At 41.2% G+C, this 20,108-nt stretch overlaps 1 protein-coding gene across 1 annotated transcript in view; it reads right to left on the bottom strand.

The window, feature by feature from the left end:
- The window catches only part of LOC122551900 (protein unc-80 homolog), a 284,010-nt gene that overhangs the window by 96,328 nt on the left and 167,574 nt on the right, over positions 1 to 20,108 (bottom strand). The window contains exons 30-35 of the mRNA XM_043694468.1: positions 18,469 to 18,669; positions 15,722 to 15,829; positions 10,165 to 10,303; positions 5,593 to 5,774; positions 3,360 to 3,491; positions 1,481 to 1,667 (exon numbers count right to left, since the gene is read on the bottom strand). Coding sequence (XP_043550403.1) covers positions 1,481 to 1,667; positions 3,360 to 3,491; positions 5,593 to 5,774; positions 10,165 to 10,303; positions 15,722 to 15,829; positions 18,469 to 18,669 — 949 coding nt within the window. The remainder of the gene's footprint in view (positions 1 to 1,480; positions 1,668 to 3,359; positions 3,492 to 5,592; positions 5,775 to 10,164; positions 10,304 to 15,721; positions 15,830 to 18,468; positions 18,670 to 20,108) is intronic.

Genomic DNA, 20,108 nt, shown 5'->3' with positions numbered 1-20,108 from the left:
CAGTCCAACCAATCCCTGCCAGCCATAATTCCAAACTAATCCAGTCCCACCTTCCTGCACTTGGCCCATATCCCTCCAAATATTTCCAAGTAATGTACCTATCCAAATATATTTTAAATGTTGTAACTGTACCCATATCCACAAATTCCTCTGGCAATTCATTCCACACATCAATTACATTCTGTATTTAAAAATTTCCCCTTGTGTCTTTTATAAATCTTTCTCTTCTCACCTTAAAAATATGCCCCCTAATCTTGTAATTTCCCCACCCTATCTGCACACAGAGGTGGGGGGAATTGCTAAGAGGTTATGCTGCTGAAGCCACGGTGAGGTCACTCAAAAGGTTCAGCTTTCTGTACCTGAAGTTGACTGGGACTGGGGAAGATGCATCCCAGGGATATTGAAGGAGGAGAGATTTGAAATTACAGGGGCACTGGTCATAGACATTCAAACTTCCCGAAACTCAGAGGAGAATACAGAAGTCTCTATAGATCATTGTAAGTATTATAGTATTGATAAATTGCTGGAGAGGGAAAACAGGTGGCTGATGAAGATGAATGCAGACAAGTATAAGATGAATGCAGACAAGTATGAGATGAAACATTTTGGTGAGAAGAACATGGACAGAAAAATAGAAAATAAGAAGTACAATTTTAAAGGGTCTGCAAAAGCAGAGGAACCTGGATGTATTTGCATAAAAATCACTGAAGATAGCAGGTCAAGACAGAGCAATTAAAAACATATAGCATCCTGGGCTTGAGTAATATGGCATGGAATTCAAGAAGAAATGGGAATGCTGAACTTATATAAGACACTTCAACTGGAGTACTGGGAACAGTTCTGACGTGGATGGAATGAGCTGCCAGAGGAAGTAGTGGAGGCTAGTACAATTGCAACATTTAAAAGGTATCTGGAGAAGTATATGAATAGGAAGGGTTTGGAGGGATATGGGCTAGGTACTGGCAGGTGGGACTAGATTGGGTTGGGATATCTGGTCGGCATGGATGAGTTGGACCAAAGGGTGTTTCAGTGCTGTATGACTCTATGACTTTAGAGTGCATTTATAAAAACGGCAAGTTGTGTCGTATGTGTGTGTGCATGCGCGCGCCTATGTGTTGGGAATTAAGCCATCCTGCGGAGTATCTTAGTTGATAATCAGTTTAATTACCCATTTGAAGTATGTTTCTCATAAAGGAATTTTTAAAAAGTTTATGGCAGAAACCTGATGAAAATCTCTATTGTTTTAGATAACAGCAATAAAGAGAAACAAACAGACTAATTCTGTGACTGAATAAGACATTTTCACTACAGGCATAACTTGTGGAGTTGTGGGTCTTGATTTCCATCACACTCATCAGCGTGACACCAACTCAGAATTCAAAGATGAAGGCTGATCAATATTTCTTGAGGGAAAAATGTGAAGATGTGTTTTTGAAAACATTGTTGAGGGTACCGGGCAATGTTTCGTATGAAGACCTACCTTCCTCCTCCAGTTCGGGAGGTGGCGTGTTGCTCGGTTCATAGCAGGCCTCTTGTGTGACAGGAATGGCTGTGATCAGGCTGGCCTCACGACCAAGTCGCTTCTTCTCCTCTTCCTGCTGCAAGTTCTTCAAAATATGCTCAGCTCGCTGGTGGGACCGGGAAACCGCACGAGCGGAAAACGATTTCTGTAACAGGTTGTACATTGAGATCATCAAAATAGAATCTTTTTGCACTTCTGCAGCAGATCAATTACATTAAATATTTTAAAAATAGGATTGTTATTTTGTTGTCATTTCGTTTCATACGCAATGCGAAAATATGATACGATATGTGAAAACTAGAACGGTAACACACCTTGGGCCAGAACTTTCCGTGTGGGCCTTGGAACCCTGTTGCCAAGTTCTAACGGGGGTCAGAAGTCAGCAGACTGTAGGAAACAGTCACTTGGCATGAAATTCATAGCCAGAGGGTGGGCTCACTGTCCAAATATGACTTGCCGCTGGGCTTTGAAAGTTGGTGGGCCAGTTGGAATACAGGTTGTACAAGCACAAGGCTGGAAGAGCACAGCAAACCAGGAGGTGGAGTAGTCCAACGTTTCGGGTATAACCAAGGAGTGGCAAAGGGAACAGCTCTTGTGGAAGGCAGAGAGGGGTGGGGAGGGGAAGATGTTCTTGGTGGTGGGTCTAGTTGGAATTGGCAGAAGTGTTTAAGAATGATGCATTGGATGCAGAGACTTTTGGGATGGCAGGTGAGGACAAGGGTGACACTTTCTTTATTGCGTTTGGGAGCAGGAGTTTTATAGCAGTGGAACGGGGAATGGAGGTGGTGCAGTGGAGGGTTGTATGAGGGGGTAAAAGCACATTGTTTAAAACAGGTGGACATCTGGGATGCTTGGGAGTGGAACGTCTCCTCATCGGAGCAGATATTCACTTATTTTAAACAACATGCTTTTCCATGCAAAACCTGTCAGCACACTACCCTTGTCATCTCCATCCAGGGCCCCAAACAGGTGAGAGGGGAAAGATTTGTAAGGCATCTGAGGGACAATTATTTCACACAGAAAGAGAGTGAGAGGATGGCTGCTGGCATGGGGTGGGTTCAAACAATGGAAGAAAGATGAATGGGGAGGCTGCAGGGGTGAAGTCAGAAGAGGGAGGTAGATGGAGGTTCCAGGAGGGGCTAGAGACAGGGGTTGAAAGGTTTGTGGAAGGAGGAGATGGAAATGGGGGTGGGTGGAAGAGAGAGGCAGCAAAAGGCAAGAGAGAAAGTAGCTACAAGAGTGTAAAAGGCTGTGGGAGAGAGAGAGTAAGGCTGCAAGGTGGAGGGAAAAACAACTGGAGTCTGCAAGGAGTAAAGCGAGGAGCAGGAAGCTGAAAGAGGATGGAGACACGAGAGGATGCAAAGGAGGGGGAAGAGAGGGAGAAGCTGAAAGAGAGTCCAGAGAAAGAGAGGATAGGCTGCAACTGAGGAAGAGAGGGGGCTGCTACAATGGAGGAATAGAGATCTTGAGTCCCAATCATTCTGCATATTTCTTCTAATGAATGCTTTATTCTTAAAATATGGCATTTTAGACTTCACAGCTTCAGTTCAAGTTTGAAAATTATAGGCCGAACCTACCAGAGGCTCTGATATGCACTCTCAAAAAGCAAGACACCACACTAAGAGAACAAACTGATAAAGTTATCCTTCCTCCCACAAGTGATACAAGGTATTTAGAAACAACAGTTGGTTATCACACGTTATTATATGACATTTTCAGACATGTAAGATCTTTATTGCTTCATGGAATAGGCTGATTTTAATAATGACTGGAAAGTGTAATAACAAATGAAGCAGAGGCTTTACTTTCAAAAGCTGTTGGCCCAGCTAATACTTACAGACTGATCTTCACTGATTGGATCCTGCACACGGCCAGTACTCTGGGGAACCCAAGGTGGATCAAACATCGGTATAGATGGCATACCCAAAATTGGAGAAGGTAAGGTGAAGTTTATACTTGGTGGTGGAATCTTAAAAAAGATAAACCAACAAATCATTGGGTAAAATGGATGATAGAAAGAGTGCATTTAATAATGTATATATTTGCTAAGTAAAACAGTAATTTTGACTGATTTATTACATTGCATCTCGAACGATTCACAGGCATTGAAGAAGCACATCTAGAAACGTGAACGTTCAAAGAAGTATCACCACTTTTCTGGAAATACACGTACCTATGTCCTTGAGTATCATCAAAGATAATAAATATCAGAATGGGTGCAATGATACCATGACAAGTAAAGAAATAAAAGATCTATCGAGAGAAAATCTCAATGACAAGAGTAAAATCATACCAACAGTTGGAACATAGAATTGTACAGCATAGCAATGGACCCTTTGGCCCACAATGTTGTGCCGAACAGGATGTCAAATTAAACTAACTCATTCTGCCTGCCTTTGGTCCAGTTCCTGTCTGAAAATGTAGCAGCAATATTTATGACCTGAATTTAACAAATTCAAAACTGACTCTGGAGACTTGCAAAGAGCTTAATTTAAAGATGAGGTGATATTTCTTCAGCTGAACTTCGTTGGAACAGTGAAGGTGCTGGTGTTGGACTGGGGTGGACAAAGTCAGAAGTCACATGACACCAGGTTACAGTTTCAGCTGAACTTCGTTGGAACAGTGAAGGTGCTGGTGTTGGACTGGGGTGGTTTATTTGGACAGGTTTATTTGAAGTCACAAGCTTTTGGAGCGCTGCTTCTTCATCAGATGAAGGAGCCTGACGAAGGGGCAGCAGTCCAAAAGCTCGTGATTTCAAATCAACCTGCTGGACTATAACCTGGTGTCATGTGACTCCTGACCTTGCACACCCCAGTCCAACACCGGCACTTCCACATCATAGGAGACTGAGGACAGAGAATTCAGAGTAGGAGGTGGTTGGGACCTCAGGGTCACACAAACGGATTGAAAGCAAGCAATGTCCCCATGCAGAAGAGATATCGCGGCGAGCAGTTAGCACAGAACCTAAATTGAAAGGAATACAAGTAAGTTGCTGTTTCACCTGTAAGGAATGTTTGGGACTATGACTGAGGTAAAAGAGAGAGCTTTAAAGGGAAGATGTATTTTTCAATGCTTTTGTATGAAAACATCATTGGCTTTTTGTATGGCAGTTGAGGGAAGTGGCCTGAAGTACCAACAAGAAAGCAGTCCCTTTGGAAGTTGAAAGAAAAGATGGGGAAAATGTGTTTGTTGGTGGCATCACTTTGAAGCTGGTGCAGAGTGGAAGATGATCTTTTGAAACAAGTGGCTGGTGGGTTGGAAGCTCAGCACAAGGGAAACCTCATCATAGCTTTATGAAGAAGGATGCGTGAAAAACTATAGAAAATTGAACATTAACATTCAAGGGCTTTGTCAACCACAATGGAAGGGAATAACCTGTTCAGGAAAATTGAAGGAATACTATAAAATTAGGTTGATTTGTAGTGGCTTAAATTTTGCTTCACTGCAGAGCACCACTTTAATCTTAGTGTCAACGTGGAACAGGCTTTCCTTTGTCTTTACAGACATAAAACCACTGAAGGCCTATACCTGGGACTGCACATCTTCCACAAAATGCTCTACTTTACAGCCTCATTTGCTGAAGTTCTTCTTCTTACGTTGTGGGTATGGAAGTGTGCACATCGGAACCGATGCAATGCAGATGGAAAAAACTGAAGAAAGAAAGAGAGTCCTTACAGTAAGTTGGGTGAGAGGAAGCATGTTAAATGGAACTGTGGGAATCATGGGTTTACAGTAAATAATGGCAACAGCCAAATCCCAGAGCAGACAATAAAGAAAGTGAGGTAGGGAAGGGAAGATTTGGTGATGGATCAAAAAGATAAAGGAAGGATAGAAATTCAAAGCCAAGTTGGTGATAATTTGGGTAAAAACAGGAGATGGCACTCATCAAAATGTTACAGAAAAACTGTGTGTGGATGTAGATCCCAAGTAGGACTGGAACATAAAATGCTCCACATAGCCTAAGATAAGACAGGCAGAGTTAAGAACTGTATGGTTCTCATTGCAATAGTTTCTGTTTGCAGGCAGTGAATGAAGTTAAAGGAGAAGGTACTGAAACCTGTGAAGCCTACCTTAAAGATCTGCTGAGCACCTTCTTCCATACGTGGCCAAACCTGGTACCTGAATCTCCAGAGTGTATTAAATTTCACAATGGCATTGATGCGTTGTACTGCTTCTGGGTGGTGAAATTCAGACATCATCATATCTGATACAGCATCAGGTACTTTAACTGCACACAATAGGAACATGGCCGCTGTAGGTAGAAAGAAGAAATGTTTTACATTTATTTAACATTTTTCATAACATCAGCATAGTCTAAAGTGCTTTCCAAATAATGAAATACTTTTTGAAATATAATCTCTGCAAAGTATCTACATGGCAGCGAATTTATGTACAATATGATTTCATAACAATTAAAGAGATAAGTGAGATAATTTGTGAGATGAATGCTGGTCAGTGCACCACAGAGAATCCTCCTTCAACATAATGCCTTCTGGTCGGATCTTTTACATGCAACTGGTAGAATACATAGTGACTTAGTTGTGAAAGACAAGACTTCCCACAATGTAATACTCCCTTACTAAATGCCAGGCTATAATATTTGAAGGAGGACTTGAACAGACAGCCTTCTGACTTAGAATGGTGAAAATAAGCTGATGCTGACACCTTATGTTTACTTAATTATTATTAAGTAATATAAGTGTTCAGTGGTTAGCACTGCTGCTTCACAGCACCAGGGACACAGGTTCAATGCCAGCCTCGAGTGACTGTCTGGGTGGAGTTTGCACATTCTCCCTTTGTCTGCATGGGTTTCTTCCAGGTGCACCGGTTTCCTCCCACAGTCCAAAGATGGGCATGTTAGGTGGAATGGCCATGCTAAATTGCCTATACTGTCCAGGGATGTGTAGGCTAGTTAGATTAGCCATGAAGAATGCAGGACCATATGGGATAGGGTAGGGGGATGAGTCTGGTTGGGTCACTCTTCAGAGAGTCAGTGTGGACTTGTTGGGCCAAATAGCCTGTTTCCTCACTGTAGGGATTGTATGATTCTACGATAAACAACATAGAGTGAATAAATCCTTCAGAGCTTATTCTCATGAGAGAACAAGTTATGGCATGCAGACCAGAGGTAAATGTTAGTACAGTCAAAAACTGAATAACTTCATTGCTGGTCCAGCTGGACTCTCAAGTAAAATCTCTCATGAATATGTCCACCTTCAGATTCAATTTAAGAGAAAATATGTATATGGATCAATAAGATATGTTTTAGTAATGAATTTGCAATGTCGCTGTCTTTTCCTTAGCCCTCTAAAGCAGTCACTAGATGGTGCACCAACAATGCTTTCTCTCCTTCCCTTTTATGATCATATGATGCCTTGAAAGAATTGAAAAACTTATTCATTCTTCAAACAAAACACATCATCATCTTCCAGTCTCCTGTTTCCTGAACAGATTCTTTAATGTGCTTCTTTTCCAAAAGTTCAAATTATTAGTTTTATAAATAATTTATGGACATTGCTCCAATTCTGAATATCAACCCCCCCCCCCCGCGTAAAAAATCATTTTCTAATCTCGCTTTTATATTTTCGCTGATCATTGTAAAGTTACAATACGTTATGGTGTCAACTAACAACTACAGCAAATTTTCCAACTTGCTAGCCTTTCAGGAGCTTCACGCCTCTATCAGGTCACGTTTTAATATTTCCCAGCTCCAACAGGGGAAAAAAAAAATCGTCACAAATGTTGTTCTACTGGTAAGTCTTCGATCAGTGGTTCCTCTCTCCAATCAGGAAGCCTGAATGACTCAGAGAAAGTGAGGACTGCAGATGCTGGAGATCAGAGCTGAAAAATGTGTTGCTGGAAAAGCGCAGCAGGTCAGGCAGCATCAAAGGAGCAGGAGAATCGACGTTTCGGGCATAAGCCTATGACTCCTAAAGTTGTTCTCAGGAAGGGTCCCTGGACTCGAAATACTAACTGTATTTGCTCGCCATCCTGCCAAACCTACTAAATGTCTCCACCTATTTCTGATTTTTGTGTATTTCCAATTGTATGACTGTTGGACTGTTAATTGGCAAAGGCAGCACTTAAGCCTGTGACTGGAAGAAAGTGTTTCCTCTGAATGCTTTTGATCAGTTTTTTATATAAGGGCCTTTATTGATAAATATTTTTTATTAATCTCAGTTCTTCCCTGTCAAACTGAATCAACTTAATTAAATCATTTGCTGAGAAAAACAAAATGAGTCGCATCTTTAGAATAATCACCACATTATTTTCTACATGGTAGTTTATTTTAAATTAATGTCATAGTGACGGATTGGAACCCAAAACTATTCTGGATATTTTTCATTCCAATAGGGTTTGTTTCTGAAAAGAGAATTGCTCTAGACAAAAAAAAGACTTTGTGCTTTTTAGGAAAATCCTGCATGGAATCAATGGAATGTCCCACCTGTAGAGTGCAGGGAAACCTCAAACAGGAAGACTGGCGTAACAAGGAGACTGACTATCACTCACTCCCCTCAGCAGAAAAGCTGATGCAGATTTTTTTTGTGTTTTCACTTCCAGGATTATAAATGTACGACGAAAAGATCAAAAATTAACTGCAGCCCTGTTCTGTGCGGGCTCGTGGACTAATGTTTATGTGTACAAGGCAAATTTCTTAGGGAGCTGGGTATGGCGATAGTAGAAAGACTGGCATAATCTTCTAATCTTCCCTAAGTATAGGGGATATGCTAAGTTTTGAAGAGTGGCAAATGTGACATAATGTTTTAAACAAGTGTGTAAGGATCTTCCCACTAACAACTGGCCTGTTGTTAGTGGGAATATCCTTCACCTTTGTTTTAAAAAATTGTAAGGATATTCCGACTATTATCAAAGCGAAATGTAACTGGCACTTGAAAAGATTTGAGTTTATTGGGGAGAACCAGCATAGACCTGTAAAATATAGATTGAGCCTGACTAATCTAATTGATTCTTTAATGAAATAACAGCGAAGTTGATGCCGGGAGTGCAGTGGTGAATTTTAAGGAAATGTTTGACAAATTACCACAAAAATTGTCTGGTTAACAAAACTGAAATTATAAATAGGAGAGTTAGTGCCAACTTGGTAAATATACAATACACTTTCTTGAATGAAGGCATCATATTTGCAACTTCCCGATTTTCTAGCTCCTCCAGTTTTATCGAGGGACTATATGTAGATGATGGCAATCCCTTCAACCATCTCCACCCCAAGTTAATTTGGCATTTGAATACGGACAGTCTTTTGACCACATATTCCCTTTCAATTTTCATTCCATATATTACATCAACCATCTCCCGTTTGAGGTGATCAGTTTTGGCAAAATTCAGAGAGATGCCAACAGCACAAGAACAATTCCTTCACCAGCTGAGGTTACCATGAAGGACTCTTCTTCTCAATCTTCCCCCTCACCTGAGGCATGGTAAACCACCACTAGTCATCTCTCTCCCTCTCTGATGGGAAAGCAGTTCTATGGTATCGTGGGCAGCACGGTGGCACAGTGGTTAGCACTGCTGCCTCACAGCGCCAGAGACCCGGGTTCAATTCCCGCCTCAGGCGACTGACTGTGTGGAGTTTGCACGTTCTCCCCCTGTCTGCGTGGGTTTCCTCCGGGTGTTCCAGTTTCCTCCCACCATCCAAAGATGTGCAGGGTCAGGTAAATTGGCCATACTAAATTGCCTGTCATGTTAGGTAAGGGGTAAATGTAGGGGTATGGGTGGGTTTCGCTTCGGCGGGTCGGTGTGGACTTGTTGGGCCGAAGGGCCTGTTTCCACACTGTAATCTAATCTAAATCTAATCTAAATCTAAATCTATAAAAAAAAAGAAAAATATCAATTTTGGCTGAATGCCCAGATCAAATGAGTGTGCGGGAACATTGGGTCCTCATGGTTTCTATGAAATAATCGTTGAAAAAGGAAGGCACTATGGAGAGAGTAGTTACCAAATTATGAGAGATTTTGGACTTCATCAATAGAAGTATTTTGTACATAGAAAAATTATATTGAACTTTAATAATGGCTGGTTAAACCTCAAACATTGCTTCTAGCTCTGATCAATACACATTACTAAGGATATAGTGTCCTTGAGAGGATGCAGATTGGTTCTACCAAAGTGAAAGAAGGATTTCAGCTCCAACATTAGTTTGGAGAAGTTGAATTTGATCTCTTTGGAGCAAAGATGGTAGGAATGTTTGACTGAGATGTAGAAGATTATGATGGATTTAGACAACTCAGACATAATGCTGGTACCATTAGCTGACAACACAAGAACAGGTTTGGGATTCTGTATAACAGAAGCAAGGTGGTCACCGGGAAGAATGTTTTTACACTGTGAGTGATAATGGCCCAGAAAAGTGGAGACAAGAGATGATTTCAAAAGGAAAGTAGACGTGCACTGATGGGAAATCTATTGGTAGGGCTAGAGTGTAGGGAAATGTGATTGACCAGGATACTCTACAAATGGCAACCATTGACTCAATGGTCAAATTGCCACCTCCTGTGCCAAATGACTCTACGCTGCAATAGGATCACCAACCAAACATCTGGTTCTTTAAAATAATAGAAGGCATCTCCTTGAAGCATTTAACTAGGTGCAGGAGTAGTACAGTAATTTAAATGTACATTACCAGCTGCAGCAGCCATGTGTTCATCCACACTGAGGAGAAGTTCCCATGCTGCAGGCTGTACATCATTGTACATGTCTTCAGTCAGTATAGGAGCTGCTTTGATCAACAAAGACAGTGGGGCTGGAGACAGACTCATCACCTATATAAAAAAAAACACCATATTTAAATATTTTATGTCACAATTATATTGGGGGCAATTTTGACCACACAAGATAAATGGGTGGGGAACAAGGGTGATGTTGAAATGTTATAAATTTCAAACCAAATTTTAATGGTGACAGAGTGTAGGTGATTTGATTTATTTATTGTCATGTGTAGCTAAGTACAGTGAAAACTTTGTTTATGAGCAGTACAGGCAGATCATCATAAGCAAGGACGTATAGATCATAGGGTGAAAAAAAAACTTGGACAGAGGCATACAGGGTGAGAGAGCCATCATTAATTTTTATGTTGAGGACAATCCAAGTTGCAACCAGAGACATCAATATTTTCATAAATCAAAATTCAGAGAGATGCCAACAGCACAAGAACAATTCCTTCACCAGCTGAGGTTACCATGAAGGACTCTTCTTCTCAATCTTCCCCCTCACCTGAGGCATGGTAAACCACCACTAGTCATCTCTCTCCCTCTCTGATGGGAAAGCAGTTCCATGGTACAGTAGGACTACAGTAACTTTACCTTTATTTTGATCTGCTTCCACAGGTTCAACAGAGAGCAGTGTGAAAGAATCATCCAAGTTAACAGTAGCAGGATTTCCTACAGTCTAAGATTACATGACTGCACACCCATACCTAGTATTGTAATTAAACATAATCAGCAATCATTTGTAATAGTCAAATTTCACTAATCATTCAACCTAATGTTGAGTCTGTTTAATTTTACTCAGTGTCAGAAACTGCTCTCATGTGGCTGCATCTTTGAAGATGTAGATAGATTTTTATCTGACAATTGAAGCAAATTACATAACCTAGGACAATGTACAAAGCTGCAATTTGAGGGTTAATGACAGAGTTATTGCTGTGAAGACAATACATTTCAAATGGTACGTTATCTGCAACTATCTTCAGACTCACTAACCTCCTTGGTCATAAAAAACATATATGTGTGAAGGAAAGTTAATGATGGAAGCTTTAACCTGGAGTTGTGTGCCTTATATTAAATAGTACTTTTAATATGGCATTAACTTGTTAATTGCACAATTACGCCGAAAAGGAGCCAATCTATTTCAAATTATATAACAGTCCAATGAATCAATTAGTTTTATTGTTACATAACCTTTCTTTCTTTCTCTCTTGTTACTTATGAGCATGCGAGTGGAGTGCAATTTGTTGCATTTTGTGTTATCACGCCATATTATCCTGCTGCCACACTGTATGTTAATTGTATACAGCAAGAAAAAGAGATATCTAAATCCAAATTGACAGAGAGCGAGGAGACCCACCCAAGATTTAATCAGGAGGCAAGACTCACACTGGTTCAATAAAAGTTAGTAAAACTTCCCAACTTTTGATAAGTATTACTTTTTTACTTAATTCATGTTTCACGATCTTTGTCTTGGACATATCTAATGATTAGTGGAAGAGGATACTCCACTATAGATTATCTACAGAATAGACATTGTTCTTAAATAACTAAGTTTCTTGCTTGAAATTAATAGTTACAACTACATTTGATAAGACATAAATACCAGGACCTTAAGGTGCTGATACAGATACATCTGTTCCTTTGGAAAGCTAGAGGAGAACTCTTTGTTTCCACTCTCTGAGTGTGTTCAACATCAGCAGAATGAATGGAACCAATGTAACATCAACAGCAACAGAGCCACTGTTTCATACAACAGTTATAAAACCCAGCATATTACTTAAAAAGGAGCCAATACAGAAAAGCAGAGCACCTGAGATATTGGTGAATGGCACTTGCAGAATTTTAAATGGCTTAAAATTGATGGAGAGGCAGAATCATTGAAATACAATTTCAGTGGTAGATTAGCTGATGCACAGGTCAGGTTGGGTGATGTTACAAAGGTAGAAATAGGTAGCCTTAGAGGTCAGGTAGATATGGTTAGAAGTTCAACTTGGGATCAAGCATGACATCAAAGCGATAAGTAGTCTGGTTCTGCCTCAGTCAGTTGCAAAGGAGGGAGTTACTGTCAATGGCGAAGGAACAGAGTCTGTGGTGTGTATGGAAGCCATTCTGGCTGTGATTATTATCCCATGTATTTCTGTGCTGTCGGAGCTGGCATTTGTTGAATACTAACATTGAGATGACAGAAAATTCCAAGGGTTTCTACATCTGAGTGCCACAGCTGATTGCTACATATGACTGCTCCACAAGGACAGGGTTTGCTGACACTGGCAGTTGTGGGAAACTATGCATGGGTGCTCATTGAGGAATGCAGGGTTCCAAACAGTGACATCACCACATCGACTTACTTGAGACAAAATGCGCAAACGCATTACTGCGCATGCGTGGGAAGTGTGCACCATTTTAAACTGGGCTTCAATGGTAGTGAGATGGTGTGAGGACAGAGGGCAACCCTGAAGGGAGAAGCGAAGACAGCCTAGGAATCATGGGATATGGGAAGGGGCAACAAGAGGAGCCCAGGAGCCAGGAGGACCTCTCCCAGTCTCTCTTCCTTCCATATCCCACTCCCACTGAGCCTCCACCCCTGCCTGGCACATTCCCCTACCCTTCCTCCCCAGATCCTGATCTCTGTCCTACATTCCCGGATCCTCAGAATCTGTCCCTCTCCATTCTGGTCCCAACCTCTCTCGCCTCTCCCCTGCTCAATCTCTTAACTCCTAACCCATTATCACCATGGTCCCTGAAATCTGCACACACACGATTTGAAGCAGTGCATGCATCAGTTTCAGCAACATTAGTTGTGGTCGTATTGGCCTTGATACAAGGGTAGGGGCTATTGTAAGATTTTCAGTCAGCTGCTCAAACCTGCTCGGGGTCACTCGAAGAGTAGTTCTGGGCAATAGTTAGTTAAAGAAGAGCATAGACTGAGTCATGAGCAAGTTGCATTCAGGAAAGCTGAAAGATCAATTAAACTACACTGAATCTGTGAAGTTCGCATCTCTGTGAGAAGTCAAACTGGTCTGTGTTTCTGGAACTTGGGGAGAGGTTCCTGGAGTTAGTCAGCAGCTAGGCAGTTACAGTCAGGGTTTCAAAACACTCCAAGGAGCTGTGGAGAGCACAGGAGAAACCGTGCGCCATTAATAGTTCAGTGCAATTGTGTGGAAATCTGAAGGAAACCACACAACTACTTGTTTTGTGCAACTGTGTGAGGTTAGAACTGAGGAGTAAAGCCCCACGGGCTTGGTGAAGCTTTCTGTGAAAAACTGGAGTTGAGCCTGTGAATTAAGTGATGGTAGTTTGACAGAGTTTGCAGTTTGCAGGCTTGGAAAAAGAAGCTGAATAACCAGAATGTGAGCAGTCATTGAGACCCTCCATAACAGAGCAGCTTCAGAGGGAGTTTCTAGAATGGGTCATCAAAAGTGAGGAATGATAATCCCTTAGATTTAGATTTTATTGTGACATGCACTCAAGTACAGGAGTACAGTAAAAAGTGTACAAAGTCACCACTCCTATAACATTTTAATTAGATTTGATGAGCCACAATGTCACTAACATCTAGGAGGGATTGTTGAGAAATCCACGGTACCCACCTTAATTGTATTTGTTATTTGATATCTTCTAAGGGGTGTTCGACCACAATGTGTTTGTTGCCCATAATAGCCTCATGTTAAGTTTGATATCCAAGTTAAATCTATCTTTGCACATCTAAATGCTTTTTGTTAATATTCTTTGCATGTTGGTTAACTTCTATTTGTATTAAAATTTTATTTGAAAGAATCCCTACAGTGTAGAAACAGACCCTTCAGCCCAACAAGCCCACACCGAAGTGTGTCCCACCCAAACCCATTCCCCCACCCTGTTATTCTACATTTACCCCTGACTAATGCACCTAACCTACACATCCCTGAACACTACAATTTAGCGTGGCCAATTCACCTAACCTAAACATCTTTAGATTGTGGGAGGAAACCGGAGCACCCGGCGGAAGCCCATGCAGACATGGGGAGAACGTGCAAATTCCACACAGACAGTCACCCAAGGCTAGAATCAAACCTAGGTCCCTGGTGCTATGAGGCAGCAGTGCTAACTACTGAGCCACTGTGCTGTCCCATTTGTTTTAAACTTGTGATTCTTTAACTAAAGAAACATAGCTGAATTATTTCTAATACTGAACAAGATCCAATTGAAAATGCATATAATTGTCCATATTTGAACTCTGGTTAAATTTCCAATTTATTATGAGCAGTGAGGGGTGGGATGGAAACGAATCAGTACACCACTCAAAACTCAATCACAACAGAGGGTATTCTCCAGCTGGCGATTTAAGGGAAGTAAACAGGGTAGATAAGAAGAACTCTATCCACTTATGAGAAAGTCTAGGGAAAAGTGATTGACATAATAGTTATGGCCAGGCTTTTCACAAGTGAAATGATAAAATAGTCTTACACAGTAGAGTGAGACAAATAGTGTCAGTCATATGAGTGGGATTCTCCAAACATTAATTGCTGCGGGATAAAGAATTAACTTTAAATGTGAGATTATTAGATTTTTGTTAACCAAAAGAATTAATGGTATTTAAGGACAAGGATGTATGACTCTATGAGGTGTTCAAAGAGCAGTTATGATCATAGAATGGCAAAATAGACGGTGAAAGAGAGTGAGTAATGCTTTTAATGGGGTCTGGGCATCGAAGTTTGAGAGGGTGTGGTTGTACAGATCAAAAACAACAGAAAGGTGAGAGGCCCTCAGGATAGACTAGGGATCTTGAATGCCTTGTTGTAAACAAAGTGGGCGGGATATTTTCCAGAGGGAGACACAAAAAGGAGTGATGCGAGGGGGTAGGGGGTTATGGGTGGAGAACCATACAATGAAGTGACCAGCAATGTTCTCATATGTGATTTATATCACAGGAGTAGTAAGGTCATGCTAGGTCAAGTGTCCTGAATATAGATTAGGTTAGATTCCCTACAGTGTGGAAACAAGCCCTTCGGCACAATAAGTCCACACCGACCCTCCAAACAGAAACCCAGCCAGACCCATTCCCCTACATTCACCCTGAATGATGCACCTAACACTATGGGCAATTTAGCATGGCCAATTCATCTAACCTGTGCATCTTTGGACTGTGGGAGGAAACAGGAGCACCCGGAGGAAACGTGCAAACTCCACACAGACAGTCACCCAAGGCTGGGATTGCTTGGGAGAGAATGGATGCTGTGACCTGGAGGTAACAACAGAAATAGGAGTGTGGTAAAGCTAGATCCTTGAAAGCATTAAAATATGGGGAAGGAAGAATAAATTTAATGTACCAAAGGATCACAGCGATGGTTACTGTTGGGGCTTTTGTGAGAGCAATAAAAGGGGAAAAATTATCACACCTTGACTGAACAACCATTGATAAAATTATAAACATGCAGATTTTAGTCCCAGAATAGCAAAGAAAAAGAGCAGCACGTAGGTTTATAAACATACCTGAGTCCTGATATATTTCAACATTCCAGAATCCTTTTTTCCTTCCAAACTTGTAACAGGTATTCGTTTTTTTAAAGAAGGTGTACGTAAACATGATTTCTCAGAGCACTGGAGGGGAAGAGATAATCAATAAATATTTAATTGTGCTTTAAAGTTAGTTATTGAATTTGGTTAACAAAGTCACAGAACACCAGGCTATAGTCCAACAGGTTTATCTGGATGCACTAGCTTTCGGAATGCTGCTCCTTCATCAGGTGGTTGTGGAGAATAAGATCATGCTCACAGAATTTATAGCCAAAGGAGTCCAGTGTCATGGAGATGTGATACTGTAAACAATCTTAGATTAAAACTTTAATCTTTTAGAATGGGATATGCTGGTTTCTGTTCTTTCATATGTAAATCTCACAACTTCTTCTAAATTACATTCTCAAGTTAGCTCAGCTTTTTAAACAATTGGTATGAGGTCTGTCTGTGTCCCAATGATATGTCAGACTGACAAACCCTCTGTAAATCCAGAATTTTACATGGATTCATGCAGTTTTGGAGCAAAATAAAATGTAATGTAATTCTGCAAAAACAGATTCACCCCAAAAGCTTACATGTGTGCGCATGCCGGAGCAACAGATTGAGTGAGTGGTTGGGTCTGGGTGTGAGTGTATGTGATAGAGTTTGTGTGTGAGTGTAATGGGGTATGTGTGAGAGGGTGTGTTGTCGGTGTAGGGGTGTGTGCAGGGGGTGTATGTGTGTAAATATGAAAAAGAGCTTGTGTATGAGGGAGGGTCTGTGTGGGTGTGTGAGTATGTAAGAGTGTGTGTTAATTACTGTATCACATCTCCATATCACTGGACTCCTCTGGCTGTAAATTCTATGAGCATGATCTTAACCTCCATAACCACCTGATGAAGGAGCAGTGCTCCAAAAGCTAGTGCTTCCAAATAAACCTGTTGCAGTATAACCTGGTGTTGTGTGATTTTTAACCCGTCCACCCCAGACCAACACTGGCATCTCCAAATTATTGAATTTGATGACCTTTGAGAGAAAATAAAGACAAGAACTGAGGATGCTGGAAATCTGAAACAAAAACAGAAATAGCTGCATCTGCAGAGGGAAAGCAGAATCAATGTTTCAGGTTCAGTGACCCTTCTTCAGAACTGATTGTAACTCGGAAAACGTTGGCATGGATACTGAAGATTTTGACGGTGTGGTTTGGAGGGGTGGTGGGGTGTGAGATCAATAAATGATGGGTGGAGTTGGGAAGACAAAGGAATGGATAATGGGTGTGAGCCTGGGAAAAGAAAAGGGGACCATTAGTGGATGAAAATGGGTTGGCTGTGATTAAAGCAGCCAATGGCCTTGGGGTGTCAGTATGAGGGAAGCACAGGGAAGATGGTGTTTAGGCTTTAAAATTATTGAACTCGATATTGAGTCTCGAAAGATGTAATGCCCCAAGTGGGAAACGAGCTGCTGTTCTTCGAGCTTGCACTGCAGCAAGCCTGAGGCAGAGATGTTGGCCAGGGAGCATGGTGGTGAATGGAATGTAGGCGCTCCACAAAGCAGTCCCCCATTCTGCGCTTCATCTCCCCAGTGCAGGGGAGACCACACATCCTGAACAGAGAATACAGTAAACTAAACTGAGTGAAATGCAAGTAAATCGCTACTTCACCTGGAAGGTGTGCCTCAAGCCTTGGATAGTGGGAAGAGTCAAAGTAAGCTTCTTTTTTTTCCTTCTTATTGAAAGAGACAATTTCACATTTTTTCACATTTACTCCATTTGCCATACCTTTGTCCATTAAGTTTAACTATGCATATCTCTTTGTAGCTTCCTCTTCACAGCTTACTTTCCTACTTATCTTTAGCAAATTTGGCATGACCATAAGAAATGGGCCAGTTAGCCCCTCGAGCCAGCTGTCATTCAATAGGATTATGCCTGATCCAACATTCCTCATATTTACTTTCCTGTGTTTTCCCCAAAACCCTAGATTCCTTGACTGATCAAGAATTTATCCATCTCAACAACCATACCTTTTGTCCCTTCATCTAATTCATTTATATAAATTGTAAATATTTGAGCTCCCTCCACCGATCTCTTCAGCAGCTACTTGCCAGTTTGAAAAGGAAAATGAATCCATTCTAAATCTCTGAACTTAGCATAGTAGAGAGTTTCTTCAAAGTGAAGACACACTGTGCAGCTTTGTATCCATAAGTATTGTACATTCTCATTCACAACTATACTGTCTTGGACAAATGTTTCTATGAAGTTACTTTAGTAAGGATAGGGTCAAAGAGGCTTCCTTGTCCATGATTGACTTGTTACCAGATTTGAAGTCATATCTCCAGAGCTTTAGTCCAGGCCTAAGGGAACTTGTTGAGGACCACACCGAGTTTACCATTATTTTGTAGATTAAGACCACGTAAACTATATTGAGATGAGTGACCTGTTCATTTGTCTTTGGTTGGATTTCTGAAGGAAAAATCTCAGCCAACGACCAAGAAAGCTACTCATTTTTCTTCAGAAACTGCTACAGAATCAGAACAAGAAAAAAAATGACACTTCCAAAAATGAACCACTGCTTCAAATGACATGTAGGTTAAAAACTGAAACATTAAGCCAAGCATGGTGCTCACTATTGCGTTGAGTTCAAATGTCAAACAAGCACCACTAAAAACTTAATGAAGTTAGCAGTAAGAACACAGATAAACAGAGCCTTTGCATCCAAAAGATGATAGAGTTGAAGAATTATGAATACCTCTTTCGATTTCTTGGCCCTCAAGCCTACTTTGTTTGTAGTGTCATCATCTCGGACTGAATCCACAGTGTCTCCATACAGGAGCTTGATTGCCCGCACAAGCCGAGCGCAAGATCGGCTGTGATGCTGATAACAGCGAGGGTGGCAGTAATCAATATGGCAGCAGATGAAGCTTTGTTGGCTGCACAGTAAAATCATAACCTGAAGAAAAGGACGCTAGTGTTAGTAGAAGATCCAGAAAAATAGCTTCATCTGAGTAACAGTCAAAATGAAGAAGTCTGACAACACAATGCTAAACATTTTCACCACATAGTGTTGCAGCATGTTACAGCACATAAAAGCAATGATTCAGCCCATTGAGTATACTTTGAAGAACAGTCCAATTAATCCCACTCCTCAGATCTAAGCCCATTGCTAGCAATTTTCACAACTGAAATGATTTATTCAATTCACATGTGAAAGCTACTATTGCAGGGCCCTCTTGTGATGCAGTGGTGGTATCCCTAACCCTGGACTGGGACGTGAGGTGTGTATGAACATTCCTGAACAGGTTGTTGAGAAAAATAGGTTGAAATTCACAATTGAATCTGTTTCAGAAGAAGCTGGAAATACACAGCAGGCCTAGCAGCAGCTGTGCACAAAAAAATAGAATTAATCTTTCAGGTTGATTACTGTCCATGCCAAAGTGACAGAGTACTTTTCCATTTTCTGTTTCATGTCAGATTTCCAGCATTCACAATATTTATTTTTTTAATGAAACCTGCTTTTAACTTATAATGTGCTGTGAAGCTTTTCTCTACATACCATCTCTGGTTCATAGGATCCCTGCAGTGCAGGGAGAGGTTACTTGGTCCACTGGAGAGCATCCTACCCAGACCCAATCCCCTAACTTATCCCTGTAACCCTAACCCACCTAGTCTATGCATTCCTGGACATCACGGGGTAACTTAGCATGACCAATCCATCTAACCCACAAATCTTTCGACCGTGGGAGGAAACCAGTGCACCCAGAGAAAACCCTCAAAAGAGGCAGAAGAGCTAACCGCTGTGCCACAAGATTGCCATTGTGCTAGCCTGATAATGGCACCCTGATGCCACCTTTTGCCAAACATCTTAAACTGTACCAAGTAGTGACTGGTTTTCCAACCACAGAAACCATTTACTTTTATTTTTTACTCCATCAAAACGCTTCATGATTTTAAACATATCATTGATGTTAATCAGCTCCAAGCAAATTAGCATGATGTTCTTTCTTGAGCACCTCAGAAATGACTTAAACTACAGCTCATAGTATGCAATGATACCACTGTCACCTCCATAGCACTGCATTGTCGAAGAACCTGCTTGTGACCCTGCTCAAGCATAGAGTCATAGAGATGTACAGCATGGAAACAGACCCTTCGGTCTAACCCGTCCATGCCGACCAGATATCCCAACCCAATCTAGTCCCACCTGCCAGCACCTGGCCCATATCCCTCCAAACCCTTCCCAATCATATACCCATCCAAATGCCTTTTGAATGTTGCAATTGTACCAGCCTCCACCACTTCCTCTAGCAGCTCATTCCAAATACGTACCACCCTCTGTATGAAAAAGTTGCCCCTTAGGTCTCTTTTATATCTTTCCCCTCTCACCCTAAA

Source organism: Chiloscyllium plagiosum, chromosome 7 (genome assembly GCF_004010195.1).
Source record: "Chiloscyllium plagiosum isolate BGI_BamShark_2017 chromosome 7, ASM401019v2, whole genome shotgun sequence".
NCBI lineage: Eukaryota > Metazoa > Chordata > Chondrichthyes > Orectolobiformes > Hemiscylliidae > Chiloscyllium > Chiloscyllium plagiosum.
This window is presented reverse-complemented; position numbering and strand designations above follow the sequence as displayed.